This window comes from Erithacus rubecula (assembly GCF_903797595.1).
Source record: "Erithacus rubecula genome assembly, chromosome: 3".
NCBI classification, from domain to species: Eukaryota; Metazoa; Chordata; class Aves; order Passeriformes; family Muscicapidae; genus Erithacus; species Erithacus rubecula.
The window spans coordinates 4,997,364-5,018,493 of NC_136689.1; the positions used below are offsets into that span (position 1 = coordinate 4,997,364).

Genomic DNA, 21,130 nt, shown 5'->3' on the forward strand with positions numbered 1-21,130 from the left:
ATTTCTGCTCTTTTGGGCTGGAGTAAATTTTGGGAAGTGTCTGACAGCACTGAGGCTGTGCTGAGATGATCCAGGGAATGCAGAAGGGAAGAGCTGCCACATGATTGACATCCCAGTCCATAAGATTAGTGAGACCTGTGTGTCACAGGCTGAAGGCTGCTGAGGCAGGGTTGCACACACTGATTTATGAGGACCTCTCTCCCCTTAGGGACCCTCATTGCTGGACTTCAGGTTAGGCAGAAAATTCCAGTGACAGCATTGTTCTGGAGGCTGCAGGGTCACCAAATGAGCAGCAAGTCAAGGGGATAAGGAACAGTCTAGACCTAACAAGGGGAAGCTATTCCCTGATAAGTTAAATGGAAATATGAAAGTTTCTTAGTAAGATCTAACAAGTTCTAGAAGGACCTGCAAGGGAAATGCTGGAGGCAGAGCAAAAGGAAGCTGTGACAAACCTGCTTGGCTCAGAAGAAGTGCAGAGGAGGATGAGGGACCCCATAACTTACCTGTAACCTGCTGTGTGAAAGGTGAGGTGAAAGCTCAAGGTCAACAGCAAATTGTGTGTTTTATGGGAAATTATTTCAAGCAGTAGTGACTCCTAGGATTCACTTGCTCTCCACCAGTGCTGCTTCAGGGGGAGGTTTTTATGAAAAAACCTACAAAACTGTTTACAAACAGGTACTGAAAGGATTAGAAATGTGTGTGTGACTTACTCTGAATCTGGAGGTTGCATTGACCCTAGAGGTGTTTTCTGAGTGCCAGCACATTTTTGATTCTGAGCGTAGCACAAAGCAGAACTTCAGAGCAGCTCTGGGCTGCACAGCCTTGCAACAGAAAAAAAAATAACAGAAATAGCTGACTTCACCTTTTGTTGTGATTATGTGGGGCAGTCAGCACCAATTTTGAAAACTGCTTGATTTTTTTCCTAAAAATAACCTTCCGGGTCACTTTTAATCAAGTCCAAATGGCCAAGTCCCTGCATTGGTAATTCTTCCATAAATAAAATTTGACAGGGATACCTTCAAAACCAACATGCAAGCATTTAAACAAGTTGTCTCAAACTCTGTTCTGACTCCAGCCTTGTAAATCATTGCCAAATATCACACAGCTTCATGACCTAATCCTCTGCAGAGATATCTAATGCTGTGTAAATCTGTGTTAGGAGGGCATCACCACCTGTGATGTGTTTCAGGGTAACATTTGTGGCACTCAAAAGAAAATGGGAACCCAAATCCAAAGTCTGCTCTTGGAGGATTTGAACTAAAACCCTTCTGACTTGGGAGAAAGGGCAATTATGGGATACAAATCCAGGATAAGGGAGGGATTGTGAAGATTCTCCAACCAAAGCAGTTTGAAGACCTTGATAAGATCTGACTTTCAGTCATCATGAGTGAAGCTAGCAAAGAAGGGTGTTGGGTAATCTGTGTATGATTAATTTTCATTTAAATATCTACATTCATTTTACAGATCAATTTTACAAATTAGTGAGCTTCCCTTGGTATGTGATCTTGGTTTCTATCTCTGAGCTCACAATCATTGAGCTGTTTTTCTCGTACCTTCAGCCTTTCTGGATGGCAACCTCCAAGGCTTTGTGAGGGCAAGGCTGTTTTCTGCACTAAACTTCCCACCAAAGATAGAAATATGTGCCACAGTGTTACTCCTATCATGATTTCTCCTTAATGCCAGTTATTTTTTAGACTTTTAAGATGACTTAATTGAATGGCTTTAGTATATAACTACAGTGCACATTTGCTTAGTGCTGTTAGACAAATCCTCAGCCCTTTATCATTATTTAGGCAACATTAAGTTAGTGGGAAGAGTAAACAAAAGAAGGAGGATTTGAACTCTGTGTTAATGCAACTTCAGAGCAGAGGATGTAAACCAGGCTGGTGAGAAACAGGGAAGGCAAGAAATGGGTTCATTGGTGAGCTGAAGATGGCTTTTAAGTTAAACCCAGATTTTCTTCTTCAGCTATGAGCACTGGGTAAGCAGGATTTGGGTGAAAAGAGCATGCCAAACCTATGGCATTTCTTACTCTGAAATGATTTATGCATCATGCTCAGATCACAGGTTCAGATCTGCTTTCCTAGAGATGGAAGCAAAGGCTTTGCTGGTGATTTTCACCTCCCCAGTGTCTATTGGGCTGTCCTGGTTTGAAGGACAGGTCTCTGCCAATAAAGGCAGAAGCTTCTCTTTGAAATGGAGAATGTAAACCCCCTCCCTCCAAATTATTATAATCTTGAAATTAAGGGGCTCTCAGGCAAAGATATGGGAATTAGGAATAACAGTTCTTTATTAGGAGAATTAAAATAGAAATACAGTATTACAAAGAACAATCCCCAAACATTGCCAGAGTCAGAATCCAAGCTGACACCCGTCAGTCAGTCAGGGTGGTGGCAGCAGCCCCATTCAATGGTGGCTGCATCCTCCTGCAGTGGCAGATGTGGTTCAGCTGCAGCAGTGCTCCTGGAGAAGGTGCAGATTCCTCTGAAGCTCCAGGGATGATGTGGAAAGGTCTGGCTTTCCTCTGGAATCCAGTGGTACCTTGCTGTTCAAAATCTCAGTTTTTATCTGGGTAGGAAAGGCTTGGCTCCTCCCCTGGCTGGAGCATCTCCCATTGGGATGATGGAATTTTATCAGTCATGCACTGGGACTCAATGGGCCAGCAGCAGATGATATCCCCTGGAGGGAGGATGGGTTGTGGGAAGATAAAGATGATTGCCCAGCTGGTTTAAAGATGGCCCATTAGCAGATAATATGTGCCAGGAGATCAGGGTCACTGCCCCACCTGGCTGCAGCAGATGGGGACAGAATTCACATTTCTGGCCACATCCTGTATTGCAACCCAAGACAGGGGCCTAAGACATCAGACCCTGAGCCCAGTCTGCCTGTCCACTGTGATGTTCTCACAGGGCATTCAGCACCAAAAGGCACAAGTGTTTATTAAGCCCTCCCTTCTGCCCCAGCTGCTGGGTCTGTACACAGGAGAGGAATCTGTGTCACCCCTTATTAAAGAGTGACACGTTTCAGGGTGACAGCCAGCCTCTGTGCCACTGAGCCATCTGCAGAGGGGGCTGAAATCTTGGCAGAAGCCCCAGCTCAGGCTTGGTTTCTCTGAGACCTCCTGCCCTTACTCACCCATGTGACACAATAAAGCCATCAGCAGGTAAATAATTCAACAAATGGAGCAAGTTCTTACAAAGGTGCTTAGCTGTGCAGACAGTGCTGGTGTGTAAATAAATGTATATTCAGGAGAAAGGCTGCTCCAAAGGAGACACAGTCTTGGGGCTTAAGGACCAGGCTGGTCTTGCCCTGATTTATCCCAGACCTCATGGGTGCTGCTGGGCTGGTCAGCCAGCAGTGAGCTTGAGAGTAAAAATCATCCCATCCTAAAATTAAAACAAGGTTTCCCTCCAGAGCTGTCAGTGTTTAAGAGGCTGCTGGAGTTACCTTACACTAAGCACCTATTTTTTATAATGTAGAAGAGTCCCTGCTTTTTGCTGCTGTCTTGAAAATGGCAACAGCACCCACTCCTCACAGATGAGCTTTGCACATTCCCATTGGTGAGCATGGGATACTGTGATAACTGGGGCTGTGACAATGGTAAGTAAGAAAAAAAAATTTAAAAGGAAGAAAAGGAACTGTGATGAGCAATATACACAGGATTTTCCTTCTAGAAACTAGTGTTTTATAGTGTGTGGTGATTAATTCTGGTTGGATTTTTTTGTTGTTTTGGGTTTTTTAATGCATGCAAATTGGCATGATACCTACAGTGTTGGAGAGCTGTTTGTTTTCACTCCTAGCTCAGTAAGATTTCAGGCTGTGAACACTGATTTGAGCTTGCAAAAACCTTATTGCTCTATGTGTTCATAATCTCCACTGCCACACAGCTCATTCAGAATCCAGTCCTGTGCCTGATACCACCCACATTTCTGACCAGCTAGGGCACTACAAAAGCTCTGGGAATATGAAGAGCATGGGAACACCTCCATGCTGCTTCCAGATTCAGGAAGTTCATTTCAAATAAATAGTCTTTGACAGATGTGAGCCTCAACACTGTGCACCTGTCAAATTTCCATCCTCTTTAGAGACTGTGCAGAAACCAAAAAAAGTGAGTAAGAGCAGGATGGAAGAGCCATGCACATCATTCTTTTAAGGTCTGTGGTGTAGTCATGTCTGCCAGCAATGTAGAAGACTTGTTTCTAACCACTTCGTTGAAAGCCAGTGATTAAATGTAAATACCAAAATCCTTTATCTCTGCTGGAAAGGGTTAGATGTGCTTTCTTCCAGAAAGCTCTAAACTGTAACACTTGTCTGACTCATATTTTGGGTAGTGAAGATATACAAACAACAGCACAGAGTGGTGGGTCTGTTAATGGTGACCTCCATTCTCATTCACTTTGTGAAGGATCATCCATTAGTGTGGTTCTAATGTTCCCATTTCCCATTCCCAAATCCAGTGACTCCCATTTCAGACTTTTCCCTCACTGTTCCACTATCCAGCTGTTTCTTTCCAGGGAGGACATTCAGAAGAGAAGGAGCATGGCAGGAGTGTTCTTACAGGTCTGATTTTCCCTTTGTGTCTCCCCCCAGGTGTCTCTGATCAGCCTGGTTGCCAACACTCTTGGATACTCAGAGATGGGTCCCATCAAATCCCTCAGGACCCTGCGAGCCCTGCGGCCACTGAGAGCCCTGTCACGCTTTGAAGGGATGAGGGTAAGAGGACACAGCACCCAGCAGAGCTCAGCTTTGTGGGGATCCAAGTGAGACAGGGGATTGTGGCTTTGTCAGCCAAAGGAAATGAATGATTGTGCTCAATCAAAGCAACAAAGAAATCCTTCCCGGGTCTTGGCTGCTGTTGTATCATCACATCTTTATCCTTGGGTGGATTTAGTGATAAACTAATCCTGCTGCCTGACTTGTCATACTATGACTTAAAAAACAGCTTTTTGGATGAGGAAGCATCTGGTTGTCAATTATCTCTCAATTATAAGGTGTATCAGGGGAACAACCAAGCTAAAGTTTGCTCTCTGTTTTGACACCCATTAAAATGAGAGTGACTGGAAAGTTCTTAAGGAAGTTTTCACTAATAATCAAAGCAAAAATTGGAAATGCTAAAGATAGGGAAAGCAAATGAATGAATGATTTTTCCCCCTCTTTGAACAGATTGCAGTTTTAATGAGGAATATTGAGATTAACATTAAAACCATGCAGCTTCTGCTTGTTGCTCCATCTTATGCATCCATCTCTTTCTTTTCTGCATTCCTTTGCCACCCTGGCTATATTCCCACAGCACACCTGTGTATTTGTTAAGCCTACCTGCTAACAAGAATCAATTATTGTTTAGATAAGCACTTTATTAAATTCCTCACACCATGCATGACTTGCAGGTGGTGACAGCTGTGTTCTCTGTGAGCTGAGGTTACTGCTAACCTTGCAGATTGCATAGCAAGGTATAGCAAATCTGTGACAAAATTCTGTGACAAACTATATTGATGATCCCAAATCTCTCTGCTAAGCCAAGGAAAATGATATATATTTCACAGTGATGTATCTTCAGGATAAAGCTTTCCTGTAGACAAAATTTTGGTCAGAATCATCAGTGACTAAATGTGTATTTCATGCACTGATCTCCCAGCCATGAATTATTCTCACTGCAATGCTCTCACAGCAAGAGACTGAAGGCAGGAGAGCCTAACAACTGAGATGAGCCAGGAAATATGGTGATACAGCAGCATAGGAAAACCCCACATCCATTCTTTTCCTCTTTTGTGGATGGCCAGATTTGGTAATATAATGCCTTGTTCCAAAGATGTTGTGATTGGCTAAATGACATTATTTTTGTGGATGAGGATGAGGCAAGTATTGTTGCAGACCACCTCTGTGCTAATACTAAGACAAAAAGATTCAAAGGACTCTGTTTATCCAGCCACCTAATCCTAATCTGTTTTGATCAACACAAACTTTCAGGCAATATTTTGCAGGTAATTGACCAAATAAAAGAAAACCAAGGTGCAAAGGTACAAAGTGAGGTTGCACTACTGACAATAATTGAAGCTCTCACTCCTGTCATTTGATGACCTTATTCACAGATGGAATTATTTCAGCATTCAGTATTAGCAAAAGCACTCTGGTTTAACTGCCAGAGTGATCTGTGCACAGATTCTCTCAAATCAGTTTAGATCTGGCTTGTGAAGGCTTAGCTTTTACTGGTGGATTTACAGGCCCAAGCAAAGCTCAGTGTGTTCTAAGCTGCCATACAATTGTTTACTCATGATTTCACATCAGTTTAACTAAATTGGATTCAAACCTGAATAGCAGTGGGGAAATGAGCCAAAAACATCAGAAAATCATTAGTAGAACTGAGAAAAAGTAACATGAAAAACTCCTAATTTCTCTCTGACAATAGTAGGAGGCTGACTTGGTGAAGATCTTAACATGGATCAGCCCAGCAAATTTCAAATTTCTTTCCCACAAGCTCATTCCTACAGGCCCCTCAGTCCCTGACTCAATATCCCCTTTTCTTTCCTGTACCATTGCTGCAGGTGAAATATATTCAGTCACTCTGAGCTATCAGAGGTGGTGAATTAGCTTGTAAACCATGATAAAGTATAATTGAGAATACGTGCTATTGGAAAAGCAAATCATTTTAGCTTTAGTTTGTCTAACCACACTTAACAAGACTAGGGACAGTTAGACCTTTCATTATTAGGAGTTCATATGCTCCAAAATGCACAGGAAAATTGCCAGCACAGTGATGGATTAAATAATGATAATGTTGAGAAGCAAACACTGACAGTGAGAAAATAATAATAGTTTACTCTAATGTAATGCCTCTTTCTTGAATAACTGAAACATCTCTGCAGGGATAGAACAGGAGCATGAAAGTTCTCATTTAGTGCAGTAAGAGACTTATTTCCTTGATGTTGTGCCTAAATTTTGGAAGGAATTTTCCCTGAGACAAAGGTACAGAGCAGCACTTGGGTGGCCAAGAGAACCTGCTGCCATCAGACCTCAGTTCTTTTCCTATTTTCAAACAGTCTGGGACCTGTGCAAGTTTGGCAGAATCTCAACAGCTCCTGTGCCATGAGAATTCTACAAAATAAGAATGAGCTGGTACCCCTGAATCCTCAGAAACAGACCCAAAAAAAGCAGGATCCACCTGAGCACTGTAGACCCAGAGGCTTTACACTCATGAGCCAAGAATAAAGTAGATCTGCCTGTCCCAAATAATGACATTTCTCATGTCTCCTCATTTGTTGTCCATCAGGGAATTATTTCAGAGGTGGCACTTCCCTGCAAGGGAGGTTATTGCAGTATTTCAGAAGGATGATGAGAGACCATTAAATGTGAAAATGATACTGGGCAAAGTCATGGTGAGAGTGTTACAAGATACAGGCAGGAAAGAAACAGCATAATTAATGCTAGTTAGCATGATTTCATGGGAATAGTTCTTGTAAAACTGATATGGGCCTTTGATTTGATTACAAATTATGCTGATGACAGTAACTGCTGATACAGAATCCTTGGATTTCAGAGAGGAATCTGATACTATGACACATTGTGATGAAAACATAAGCTTTGTACCAAGACAAGTAAACACATTTTAAAATGGTTGATGGATCTCAAAAAGTAATTGTAAGCAGTGACTACGCTGTAAATTTGGTGATGAGCATCTCAGGGTGAGGGATTGTTCAGAATGAGATCTTTAATCTGTACTTTAACAGCATCTGGAAGAAAATATAAAATCTTTGCTGACAGCACTCAAAAATGAGTGCAAGTGAAATTACAGATAAGGGAATTATGCTGGCTGATCTGGATCACAGTGAAAAATAGATCTATTGTACAACACACATTTTAATAAACCCACATACAATGAATATCTTGGCAGGAGGAATGTAGGTCACTCTGAGGGATGTTTCTTGGAAAACAGCAGCTGAGAAGGACATAGGGATCAGGATGACTGTGCAACAGGACACAAGATTTTGGGCTGGTGTGACAAATGAGGTGACTATTAGAATCTCTGGATATGCAGGGAAATAACCCAGCAAACAGAGGGACAGTGCAGTGCTTCAACACTGGAATTCCATGAAAGTGCTGGAAAAGGGGAATTAAAAATGAGGAAGTCTCTGCAGAGAGCTACGAGTGTGATTAAAAATCTGAAAGAACCATGACAGCTACAATGAATCTCTGATTTTTTAATTACCCAGGGCAATGTGCAGTGGTAACTTCCCACCCCCAAAATGAAGATGGGAATGACAGGAGAAGACATCCAAGAGCAGATGTCTGAAATTCAACGAATTCCACCTAAAAATGCAGCAGCTGTTTCTAACACTGGGGACAAAGGGCAGCAGGAACAGATTATCTAATAATACATTTTTTTCCTCTGTTATTTGACATCATGACACTGTAAATTAGATGTCTTTGCAAAAGCTGTGCCTGAGCTTCCCTGGGAGTTACAGTCTGGGTCTGAAATCACTGTGGGGAGTCTGATGGACTCTCTCAGAGCAAAGGGAGGATTAGCTCATCATGCAAGTCTATTTCTGGATTAAAATTCTGAATCAGCTTTGGTTGAGGAGGTGAGATCAGGAGAGCTGGGGACCAAACACAGGTTATAGATTGCACCACTCTGAGTTAGGGCAGAGGGTGGTATTCCAAAGTGCAGCAGAAATTCCTTTCTTTCCATGGCAAGGTGTGCAGGTGAATTCTTAATATAAATTTATGATAATATCCTGAATTTATGTATCCAGGTCTTCCTGTTACCTGTCTCACTGCAAAACAAGAATGCTTCCACCAGAACAAATGGCATCACAGTGGTCTAAGAGCAGAGGCAGCAAGGGAAGAATGAGCCCCCCTGTGAATAATTCACTCAGAGAGGTGTTGCAGGATCTGCTCCAGCCTCATGTCGTGTTTTGTTATCTCCAGGCCATTGAACATAACTCAGCAGAAGGAGAAAAGCAGGATGTGGGCATGGCCATCACTTGTACTGCTGGAACCTGGATTCTGTGTCCTGTCACTGGGAGCTGGGTTCAGCAGCACGTGTAACACAAGTGAATGTGTTATTGCTGGCATGGGTTAAAACTGAAAAAAAAAATATTGCTGTGCAGAGAAGCAAATGAGAATTGCTCTGAAAAGTGCAAGGCTATATCCAAACAAGCCCTTGATTTGGAAATTATTTGGCATTTTGGTTAACATGGTAAATTTGGTCAAAAAATGATGAGGTTAGAAATTGATTGACATCCAAAACTGAAAGATAAAATTAGCAAACAAACAAAGCAAAGCAAAAAACAAATCCCAAGAAAAGTTGTCAGGAATGGGCCTATACAGAAAAACAAAACAAAACAATTGGTCAAACAGCTTTTTCTGTGTGAAAATCAGCTTCATTCATAAATGCACAAAATATAAATCTGAGTTTTGGAACATCTACATAATTTTGTATTGTGTGCTGTAGAGGAAGCTGCTGCTATACATGCATGAAAACCATTTCACTCCTCTGGGTATTTTTCTTTCACAGCAATGCAAAAATGATGGAGAAGTGAATGTTACTCTGTTAGCTTGTCAGAAAATTGGACACTAACACAAGAGAAAAGAAGAGCTGACATTTTCCATAATCAAATTCACCAATTGAATAAAGTTTAATTTTTATGGATCAATATCACCTTGTCTCAGTTTCAGAAATGTAGATGGAGAAGAAGAAGAGCTGAGTGGCCACCTATCAGGTTTTAATCTCCAAAGCATGAGAGAGGGATGGAGACAAATTCATGGTGTGGGGCTGGTGGCTGCAGCTGGGAGGCAGCATGCCCTGGACCATGCAAAGGCAGCATCCCCAAAGGCTGAGAAACCTGCTTGGCACAGGAAGGGGGGAGAGCTACATTTTGTGATAGAGTTCTTATCTCAGAAAATGTCTTGCATGGTGTGACTCTGTGCAGGACTGAGAGTTGGGCTCAATGATCCTTGTGGGACCCTTCCAGCTCAGGATATTCTGTGATTCTCTGATTCTTTAGTGTAAAGTTTGACATGCACAGATGATTTAACCACCTTAAACCCTGACAGTGCTCAAAACAATAAAAAAATGCACCCTGCCTGCTTGATGTAGTGGTTCTACAGTGCTGCACTCAAATCTGGCAGCTGTAGAGGTTCTCTAGATAGTCTGAACTTTTGGTTTTTGCTTGGCTTCAACATTTCCAGTGCCATCATTCACACACCTTAAAAGCTCCTTCTGCTTTTCATTTTAATGTAGGATTTTGTGCAGGGGTTTGCAGCCCTGCCTGGGTTAATGTATAGGAATTTTACAGCATGACATCGGATTTTTTTTTTTTTTTTTTGTTAAATTAGAATGATTTTGCTCTTTTAATCGTGCATACTGATCAGATAGGGGAAGCTGGCTTAGTACAGTATGTCTCAATCTGTTATTATTTAATTAAGCAAAATTTATCACAGCTATAGTTCAGAACCCACTGGCTACAGAGGCCTGAGTGGAGTCAAAGATTTCAGAAGTCTTTTTTTTCTCCCTTTTGAGTCACTGTACTGCACCCCAGCCATTTCCAATTAATCACATCATTATTATAGTTTGACTGAAGTGTACTATCCAGAAAGATTTGAGAGGTCAAGACAACTTCTGAATTCAGAGTTTCATCTTGAAAAAGCATCATCCCTTGGGTGGGATGCCAAAAATTCTTTCTTTGATTACCAAAAGGAAAAAAAAGTCCTGTTTGAAGCCTTTAGGGGTGGTCTGGCTCCTTAGGCAGTGTCAGTGCTTATCCACTGTCACCATGTGAGGGTTCAGACTCATTAATCAAGGGTTCACAACAGCTTGTTAACCAAGTGTCCATCCAAGTGCTGGCATTAATTCTGGTTTCCCTTTCCTGTTTGCCCCAAAGGTTGTGGTCAATGCCCTCGTGGGAGCCATCCCTTCCATCATGAATGTTCTGCTCGTCTGCCTCATCTTCTGGCTCATCTTCAGCATCATGGGAGTGAACCTCTTTGCTGGCAAGTTTGGGAAGTGCATTAATAAGACAGAAGGAGATATGCCTTTGGACTCTAAAATTATCAACAACATGAGTGACTGCATACTTTACAACGTGTCAGGCAACTTTTACTGGACAAAAGTTAAAGTTAACTTTGATAATGTTGGTGCTGGGTACCTGGCTCTGCTACAAGTGGTAAGTGTGACCACCAGAAACTAATGGGCAGATATTGCTGGTTGTCACTGAAACCATCAGTTTAAAAGCTCAGGTTAACCTCTGGGCTTTTCTGGGTTTTTCAGCCTTACCCATCAGGACAATACCTTTCCTCAAGGGTAAATAAATCATATTTTGCATATTAACTTGGCCTAGAGATATTATGGCAGTTTATGGTTTTGAGTTTCTGCTGTGTCACTAATACAGTTCTCTGGCAGGTGATTGGAGTATTGAGGTGAATTAAAGATCATTTTGTCAATATTGTAATGCAGAGCAAAGTTCACTTCCAGAAAAGAAATCTGTGATACAGGAAGGACTGTCCTTGCAGACAGAGTGCACTGCCCTTCCTGAGCAGCCTGGGATTTCACTGTATCCTGCTGGGAAAAAATGAAATTGTAGTGCCTTCAGTTTCCCAACTGAAGTTACTGCACAAAGCTGTAGCCTTAATTTATGGCCCTCTGCTTATTTTTAAGGACACTGGTGTCTTTCATTCTGGTTCCTCACCTTGTGTCCACCTGCTAAAATAATGATTCAGGCTGAATCTAGCTATGGGCCATGGTGGGGATCAGAGCTGACACTGCCCCCAGCCCAGCCTCTCTGGGAAGGTGACAAGAGCACAGCAGAAAAGAGACTGCTGAGGCTCAAAGATGATGGCAATATTTGAGCTAGAAAGGCAGAAGGAAGCCACTTCTACAACCTTTTTTACCATCAAATGTAAAATATAGATAAATGGGTTGTGAGATTCACTGTGTTTTGACACAGGATAACCTAATAGAAAGAGACTCCACCTTGTCAGGCCCTGCTGCTGGACTGCTGGGTGATTTCAGACAAATTGTTTTGTGTTTCAGTTTCATGGGGCCCTCACACAAACTAGTGGTTATGATACTTTTTTCCATTGTTCCTAATCTGGAGCCAAATGATGACAGGGGCTGGATGTGCACTTGGAGTGTCTGCTGCATTGCATTTTTTGCATGCAGAGTTAAATAAGCTCCTTGCTACATCTTTGGATGGGGAGGTTTCTTTCTTGGAACACCTGTGATGGTATCCCTCAATTCTGGGATAAAAAATTGTGTTCTGGAAGCTCAATTCATTTGTCACATGTAGAATCCAGCCTTTGCAGCTGGGCATTGCCTTCAGCCCCCTCCTGCCCTTCCAGAGGGGCACAGGTCACCCACAGCCCTTCTCCTTCCCAAGAAGTGAGTTTGTTTTTCCCAGATCTGTTTTTCTCTGTTACAGATGCATGGAACAGCTCCATCAAACAATTTTCCTTTCTCGTAGAAATCCTTGTTCTTATGTGTGCAGTTCCTGGTACATAAACACTTGAGTTTGAGATCTTCTGATTGCTGTCCTTTGAGTTTATGCTTTCACACCCTCTGGAAAGCAGAAACATTGGAATGGACACAACCACTTTTGATTCTTTCCATGACATAAACTTGCTGAGAGTGAGAGCTTTTATCTGTTGCATATAATTGCAATATTCAGCTCAGTCATAAAGGGTAGATTATTTCCCTTTGAACTAACTTTGCCTTTAATTAGATTTTCTGTTCTATATAGTGCTTTGTTTGTCTTTCATTTAAACATCCAATGTAGATAAGCAAGAATTTCCAGGTTTAAAATATTTTGCCTTACCTGAAGTTTTTTAATTCCTCTGATTACATAACAATTGCCTACTTTTTTGAGGGGGAGTATTCCATCAGAGAAGTAGCTATTCCTTCACCATTTCTTCTATCAGAATCAAGATCCAATTTTCTGAAAATCTTTGGCTTTTCATAAGTTGGCATTTCCTAAGGAGTATCCTGAAGCAGTATTTCCTAGTCACTTCTGTTGGGATCAGTGGTGGCAGAAGAAACATAGCTGGTTGTAAGGTGGATCTCAGCACATTCTTGAATGGAATAGGCTAATACTCCTCTTTTCCAGTTGAAAATGGATTTGATGATCCTGCAAGTTTCTTTGAAACTTGTGATCCTGTGTTGTTGGGTAGGAGAGAGCTAGATTTTCCAGTTGCAAAAGTACAAAAGAAGTGTTAAAAACAAACTGATTTTAGCAGGAAACAAGCTCAACTCCCATGGCAGGTGGCAGCTCCTTTTCCACAGAGGAAGAGCAGGAGCCAGTTTCCATTAGGGGATTGATTTTGGCTTTAATCCTGCACCTGGAGCTCCCATGTCTGCTGCTGACCAAGGCAATAAAGAGAAGAGGTGACACCCACACCAAGGGGCTCAAACCTGGATCTCCTTTGCCAAGAGTGTCACTTACAGGTGCCTCTTGCCAAATATTCTCCATGAGGGGTCACATTTCAGCAAACCCCTGTGGGAATTGGAGGGGAGACAGACACATCTGCATCTTGTCAGCAGGGCAAGGAGACATCAGAATTTGGGTTACAGCCCTCCAGGATCCAAAACTTGAGCATTTAAGTGTGACTTGTCTTTTGGCTGCTGACATTTTCAGCTGCCACAGCACAAATCCCAGGACTCTGAAGTTCTTTTGGAATGCCTGCAAATTCAAATGGGAATGCATGAAACAAAATCTGCTTGATGTTCTGTCTTCTTCAGCAGCATGTTTGAAAGAAATGGAAGTTGCTGCTATGGAAACTTTAGGGCATGTGTAAAGAGGAAAGCTTTCTGACAGTGTAGTTGAGAACTGCACAAAATTTGCCCCAAATATCTTCTGCTCTTTTCCTACCTTGATTGGGATGCCACTTGGGGTTAATGAGTCTGAGAAAACATTCATGAGAAGTGCCAAGCTCCTCCAAATAACAGGCTATCCCTAAACAGGTTAATAAAATAACAGAGGTAACTAATCTGCTCACTCTACAAGCAAGAGGAATGCCTCATTCATGGGGAGGGAAAGCTCTTTGTCATCACAACTTTTTGACTTGCAAGAAGGATGATTCACTTTCCTGGTGATTTAACACTCCTAAAACCCTAATCTAACAGGAAAAAGTCTTCTTACAACCCAGTGTTTTAGTAACAGCTTTTCTGTATTCCAAGTTTTCTTAAAGTATGACAGCACCTATGTTCTATAAATCTGAATTTAAGCTGATCAAGGAAATATATTAATTTTCCATTAGCAGTTTTGCATCTCCCATGTGTAATCCCACCTTTCCATCCTGTGATGACCTCCATTTTTTTTTTTTTTTTTTTTAATGTATTTTGAAATTCCAGCCATCTGTTGAAGAATACCCAGGAAATAAGTGATCTTTCATGCAGCATCTGGCTTGTTTGGAAAAGTTCTTCTTAGACAGAATGGACTTAGATTGACTGTATTTTATTTATCTTTGAATATGTCCTATTAACTCTGTCACTCTGTGACTCCAGATAAGGAATGGCAGATAACAGAAGCAGTTCTAGGCCAGCAAGCAGGAGCTGCAGAGTTAAAGCAATCCCTCATGCCAGGTTTGAAGTCCTGACTGAGCCCATAAATCAGACACAAAATGGTTGTGTGTCTAAAGTTACTGTGTTACACCATCTCCTGCACTTGTGTAAACTGCAATGCCTGATTTTATTGTCACTGTGGATTCAAAATGTGCAAATAAATCTCTGGTTTAGCTTTCAAAAATTTTTCTCATCAATAGTATTGCCCAAAGAAACATTTCAGCAATGGGAAGGCCAGTGTTTCAGCCATGAAAAGCAGGTATTTTTATTGAACAATTTCCTTTCCTAGGAGAAAAAAGAAAAAGAAAAAGAAAAAGAAAAAGAAAAAGAAAAAGAAAAAGAAAAAGAAAAAGAAAAAGAAAAAGAAAAAGAAAAAGAAAAAGAAAAAGAAAAAGAAAAAGAAAAAAGGAAAAAGAAAAAAAGGAAAAAGGAAAAAGGAAAAGAAAAAAACCCAACAAAAGCTTACAGATTTAAAGTACTGCTTTACTTCAAGGCACCATTTGGTTTGAGGGCAGCCAGTGCCATCCCACCAATCTCCTCCCCACTAATTTGCTGCATTGCAGCTCTAACCACCAGTGAAATAACAAAATGTAATCCCATCCCAGGATGAGTTTATCAGTAGATAATCTCATCACATGACAGTTTCAGTAGAAAATGGTGTTTCTCTGGAAAGCTTCCAGGCAGGATAATATCACAAACACTCCTATGAAGATTTTGTCACTTCCTTATCCAGAGTGTAAGTGGTTACTAATTCCAGATAAATAATTTCTTTTCTCAGTGTTATATTTCTTTCATTCTCAGTATCTTTTGCCCTCTGCAGCTGAAGTGTCCAGGGAAGCTTTCCAGATGTCCCACAGATTTGTAATTCTCTTTCTTCTCGACAACTGGGGCAAACAGAAAATCACAGCACTTCATTCTCTTATATTTATTTTTGTCTGATCACTTCATCATCCTTTATCACTACAAACCACTGTGCCTTGCAGGAGAGTCTCTCGTGTCTGTGGTACATGTTGAGGGGTAAAATAGCTGCTCCAGAGAAAAGATTTCCCCCCAAGTGGGAGAAAAGTACAGGCTCAGATCACATTGCTTTGTGCCACAGGGACAGGATTTCTTGTTTCGTCCCAGCCACCCTTCCTGAGCAGCACTTTGAGCTGAAAGCTCTAATGGCACCAGAAAGTCTCTAATCAGATTAGAAAGAGAACAGCAAAAAAGGAAAATATTAGAATATTTGAGGAGTATCAGCATGACAGGTTCAAATAATTGTTTTGTTAAAACTGCTGATTGTTCCTGTAGATATGTTTTCATCTAAAGTGATTTTTAACACACAGCACCATGGAAGAGATTTTCCAAAGGGTTCTGATTTAGGGGAGTGGGTTACTCTTGTTCAAGCAGTAGATAAGAATAGGTGCAACCTTTCAAACACTATTTTATATATACTTTAATGAGAAATATCATTGATCTCTTGTACATTTTCCTTTGGCTCAGTAGCATTCAGAAGGAATTGGGAAGGTAGTATTACCTCCAGGACTGAATATAATAATAGAGAGTTTTAAACCACTAAATGTACCCACCACAGCCTGGGTTTCTCTTGGTAACCTCTGGCCAAATTCCTACTAGCATTATCTGGAATTGTATGCCTACACAATAGGGCAAAATTCAACTTAAGTAGGATGTAAAAAAATATTGGATGTGGGTTTTACATGCCTGTAAAACTGATGAAATGAATAAATCTAAAAATGCCTCATTATCTGCTCACATTGACTTAGGTAAGTCTAAATAGGTCAGAAGTCAAATGAGAAACAACTCTAGAGAACTCAAATAAAGGGAGTGGGGCTTAGGCCAGAGTCAGACCTAATGCCAGGTGTGCTTGGCACCAGGCTGTGCCTAATTAGAGGAATATATTGAGATCAAGGAGTCGTGGGTTTGCTGCAGAATAGGAAAAAGTCCCTTCCCTGTGTTTCTCCTAGGAGTGCTGTCATTGCCCTTCTGCATTGAACATTCCAATAAGAGACACTGACTTCTGTGCAGTCTTTTCTTCTTTAAACAATTATTTAAAAAAAAATATATTAAAAGTACTGACTTCATAAAGTTTAATAAAAAGAAAACCTGAACAGTAAAGCAGATTGAGTTTCCAGGGCCAGGCTCACAGCAGGGGTTGATTGCCTTTGCTTCTCTCAAATCAGCTGTGATTTATGCAACTCCCTGGGCTTTGATATTGTTGTGATTTGCCCTGGTTTAGACGAGGGCAGAATCCAAGCTTCAGCAGGAAATGGATGGGATCCACCTCATCTGGTTCAAGCCTTGTGCAAGACAACATTCTTTAATGTTATGTGCAGCCATGTCCCTTCGTTATGTGAAATTTTTAAGGTCAGGACTTCCAAAGACTTGTTATGTTTTCTCTCCTTCTTAAAATCTCTTCTAAAAACCTTTGTTTTATCCCTGCAAGTGCAGAAAGTCAAAAAACAGAAATGAGAGAATCCAGGAGAAAACCATTCTGGAATGAATTTAAATATCTAAATGAGCATAAACTCAAGGATATATGTTAGAGTGCAAGGCAGGCAATGTATTAATTGTGAAGTACATGCCAAACATTGCATTTTGAAAGTTCATAATAGAGATGATTTCAGGCTATATTTGTTTAATATTCTTATGCCTTGTGTGGGATTTTTTTTTTTTCAGGCCACATTTAAAGGCTGGATGGATATTATGTATGCAGCAGTGGATTCAAGAGAGGTAAGTCTCTGCAAGAAAATTAGTAATTTCCTTTCCCATTGCCTTTTGCAGCCCTGATGATGCTTAACAACAAACACAACAAAATTAAATACATGCAGGGTGCCAGTCCCTGTCCTACTCTTGCTGGGACAGTTGCAAACTCTTATTATTTGTAGCTGTACTGAAGCAGGATGAATCTGAAATTAAAGTAAATGTGGCCCTTACTCCTACACAACTGATTTATCTATTCCTACTGCAGAACTCCCAGCACACAGAGGCACCTCAAGAATTAGTCTGAGTCCACCAAAGACCAAAATTATTCTCTATATTTCTTCCCCTGTCCCTGTTTACTTCCTTATTTTCCAACTTCTGATGAAAACAGGTCTTTAAAAGTGTTGACTTGAAGTTGAATTGCCTTGTGAGACAAATATTTAACCCTCCCTACACCTTCACTTTGAACAAGTGTCTTGTGTGGAGAAGCTCCTGGCAGATAAAGGGGAATGTGAACTTCCAACTCTGACTTGAGACGTGCTGGTGACAGCTCAGCTCTTACCTGCATCCTGTCCAGCTTTCAGATTTCCATAAAAAAAGACAAACAAAAAAAAAGAATTTCCCTTGCTACACCATATGTGGTTTGTTTATCTTTTTATTGAAAGATCTATAGTATTCTTTCCTTATTTTAATTATATTAGAGGAACAAGTTTACACTTACTGTTAACTTTTAAGGTACTAAAGGTCTGGTACTAAGAATTTGGCAGGATGAATTAAGGGCAAAAGTCAAGGCCTAAGGGGAGGAGTAAGGTGTGGGAAAACTTGATTGCACCACAGGAGCAGAGAAATACCTTTGCATAACATAGCTCATGATGGTGATTTATTCTGGTACTACATGTGCACAGGTATCCTCCTGCTGCTGAATGAAAATCATGGAATACCCCCAAGAAAATATGGCATTTAGGGAACACTTGTTTAGATACCAGGAGCTGATGAGGAAAATCTGAGCACTGTTGCCAAACATGGCAGGGGGGACTTGAGGTTATCAGACTGTGTTGGTCAGTTCTTCAGCAATAGACCTTATTCCATTCCACCCCTCATTAAAAAAAAAAAAAATTGTGTTTAAAATTACCATGTTTTTCAGTAGGATCCAGTTGTACTGCAATCATACTTCTGTTTTATTGTAAGTACCATTAGTTCATTAGGACAACCAGAAAATTGATTATTTTCCCCTTCTGAGTTCAGACTGAGAACATTTTGTAGGATTTATTCTGGAGTTGCACTTTCTGTGATTGCTGTGACAGTGCTGTGAAGTGTTGCTGAAATGACTGTGGCATTGCACATGCCAGTGGTAAACTTCAGAGACCAAGGAGAGCTGATTGCTCACAGAAATTACAGTATTTTTCTCATGTTTCATAATTCTATCTCCAATGGACAGCTTTGTTCTGACTGCATCAATATTTTGATGTGTGCAGAGGTGGTGTCATTTTCCCACTTTCCCTATTCTCTTTGCAGTGTGAGGAGCAGCCTGAATGGGAATGTAATTTATACATGTACCTCTACTTTGTGATTTTCATCATCTTCGGGTCTTTCTTCACATTGAACCTCTTCATTGGTGTCATCATTGACAATTTTAACCAACAAAAGAAAAAGATAAGTAGTGCATATGCTACACATCATCTTGTGACTGCTGCAGGGACCAAGGCCAGGAACAGATTTCTCAGCAGTGGCTTTGCCTCAGCATCCTTGAGATCAGAAGTGGCAGAGCATCTGCACAAACCACCTTGCAGGAGTTCTACAAAGCCACAGCTGCACAGTCCCTAATGTCCCTAGAGCATGAGCATCCTGGAAATATAGGGTGGGGGACTCTATTCCTCACAGAATGCAGCCAAAGAGCTCAGGCAGAGGGGATCTGACAAAATGTGACACTGGGGCACAGGCTGGCCTGGTGTCCTCTGTGCACAAATACCCCTGTCCCTCTGAGCAGTCCAACCTGAGGAAAGCTACATTAATAGGGAAATTAAACAGAAGAGGATTCATCCTTGAACTTTGGAAGGGGGCAGGGGTGAGCTCTCTTCATCAAAAGTAATAGTGTTGTTCTCACCCTATACTTAGGTGGCCAGGACATCTTCATGACAGAAGAACAGAAAAAATACTATAATGCAATGAAAAAGCTGGGATCTAAGAAACCTCAAAAGCCAATCCCAAGGCCACTGGTAAGAACAGCATATTTCAGTTGAACTTTCTGTAATAACTGAATGTTTATTTATTAGAATAAGCACCATTCAACTCTCCAGTGGAGAAAGGTTTATTGCTTCCAGATGAAAGGCATTTAATAATTATATGTTTTGGTCTTGGATAATATTTGCAAGTCCAGTGACCTGTGGTACAAAATTTTCTCTGTTCTGCAGCATTGACTAACATTGCAATTTACCTGTGCCAGTTACATATGCCAGTGGCCACCTGCCTGCTCTGAATAAATTCATGGCCACAATCCAGTGTCTTGTTTACAGTAGTTTCAAAAAGCACTAGAAGCAAGCAGGCTTGAAAACTCCATAAAAAAAATTAATCATCCTTTTTAATTTTATGAAGTTCCAATCAGATGCAATGTATTGTCCGTTTTCCTCTATTTTCTGATCAATCAGGATACAACTACATAATTTTTACATGGCTCAAATTTCCCAACTAAACCTTATCCTTTCCCCCAGAACAAATACCAAGGTTTTATTTTCGATGTCGTCTCAAAACAAGCCTTCGATGTCTCCATCATGATTCTCATCTGCCTTAACATGGTTACCATGATGGTGGAAACAGATGACCAAAGTCAAGAAAAAGTGAACATCCTCCACAAAATCAACATGCTTTTTGTTGCCATCTTCACTGGGGAGTGCATCTTCAAAATGCTGGCTCTGAGACATTACTACTTCACCAACGGCTGGAACATTTTTGACTTTGTGGTCGTGATTCTGTCCATCGTAGGTAGGTGACCCTGGATTTTCACCCAGACTCCAATGTTAGAAAGGCACATAAAATTAATTAGCAAAGTTGGAGGGTTTGTGAAATAATATATGCTTTCAACTCATAGAATTTAATCCTAAACTCAATTTTAATATGTGATTATAACTAGCGTACCACTGCTTAACAAAAACTGGTTTGATCAGCAAAATTAGGAGGTTTATCAGACTCTACACTTGGTGCATAGTGATAAAACATGAACTGGCCACCACAAACACTTAACACCAGTTATGCATAACAGCCAATGACAGAGAAGCAAAAAAAAAAAACACATGAAAGTGGCACATGTGGGTTGCTATTGCTTTGGTATTTGTTTTTTATTACAAAAGTTTCAAACTGTCCTTCAGGGCAGGTTTGGGCAGTGCAGCGTGTCTGACTTTTCTCAGCCTTGTCACTAGAGCTCTGCACTCTCATATAGCCAAGGGATGAAACAGAAAGACACAGTTTTTTGTTAGCTTGTGCCATTTGCTGTTCTCCAGCCCCAAACAGAGATGTATTTAGATGCCAAAGAAATACAGGTCAAATGAATCTGAGGTCCTACCAAAAGAGTTTTCACTAAAGTTGCAAGTAGCAGCAACTGGAAGATGATCAACTGATCCAGTGAGCAAAAGGAGCTCAGAAATTTGACTCTTCAGAAAAGCAGTTTCCATTTTGAGGGAGAGAACAGGTGAATAAAAAAAGTGTCGCATTAGGAAAACATCAACTGGTGCTCCTGCTGCTCTGAACACCCTGTGCTTTGGGGGCATTGAACAGCCTGGATTCCACAGGTTTGGGTCACCCTGGGAATGTCACTGCCACACAGCTGTCACCAGAACCTTGAGGTCAGATGTTCTGGGTATGGCCATAGCACACAGTTATTAACCT

The 21,130-nt window shown here is 41.0% G+C and overlaps 1 protein-coding gene across 1 annotated transcript in view; it reads left to right on the plus strand.

Moving 5' to 3' along the window:
- The window catches only part of LOC306799988 (sodium channel protein type 5 subunit alpha-like), a 210,369-nt gene that overhangs the window by 183,628 nt on the left and 5,611 nt on the right, over positions 1-21,130 (plus strand). The window contains 6 exon segments of the mRNA XM_079301701.1: positions 4,591-4,713; positions 10,878-11,159; positions 17,228-17,281; positions 18,767-18,908; positions 19,367-19,467; positions 19,960-20,230. Of these exon segments, the coding sequence (XP_079157827.1) occupies positions 4,591-4,713; positions 10,878-11,159; positions 17,228-17,281; positions 18,767-18,908; positions 19,367-19,467; positions 19,960-20,230 (973 nt within the window).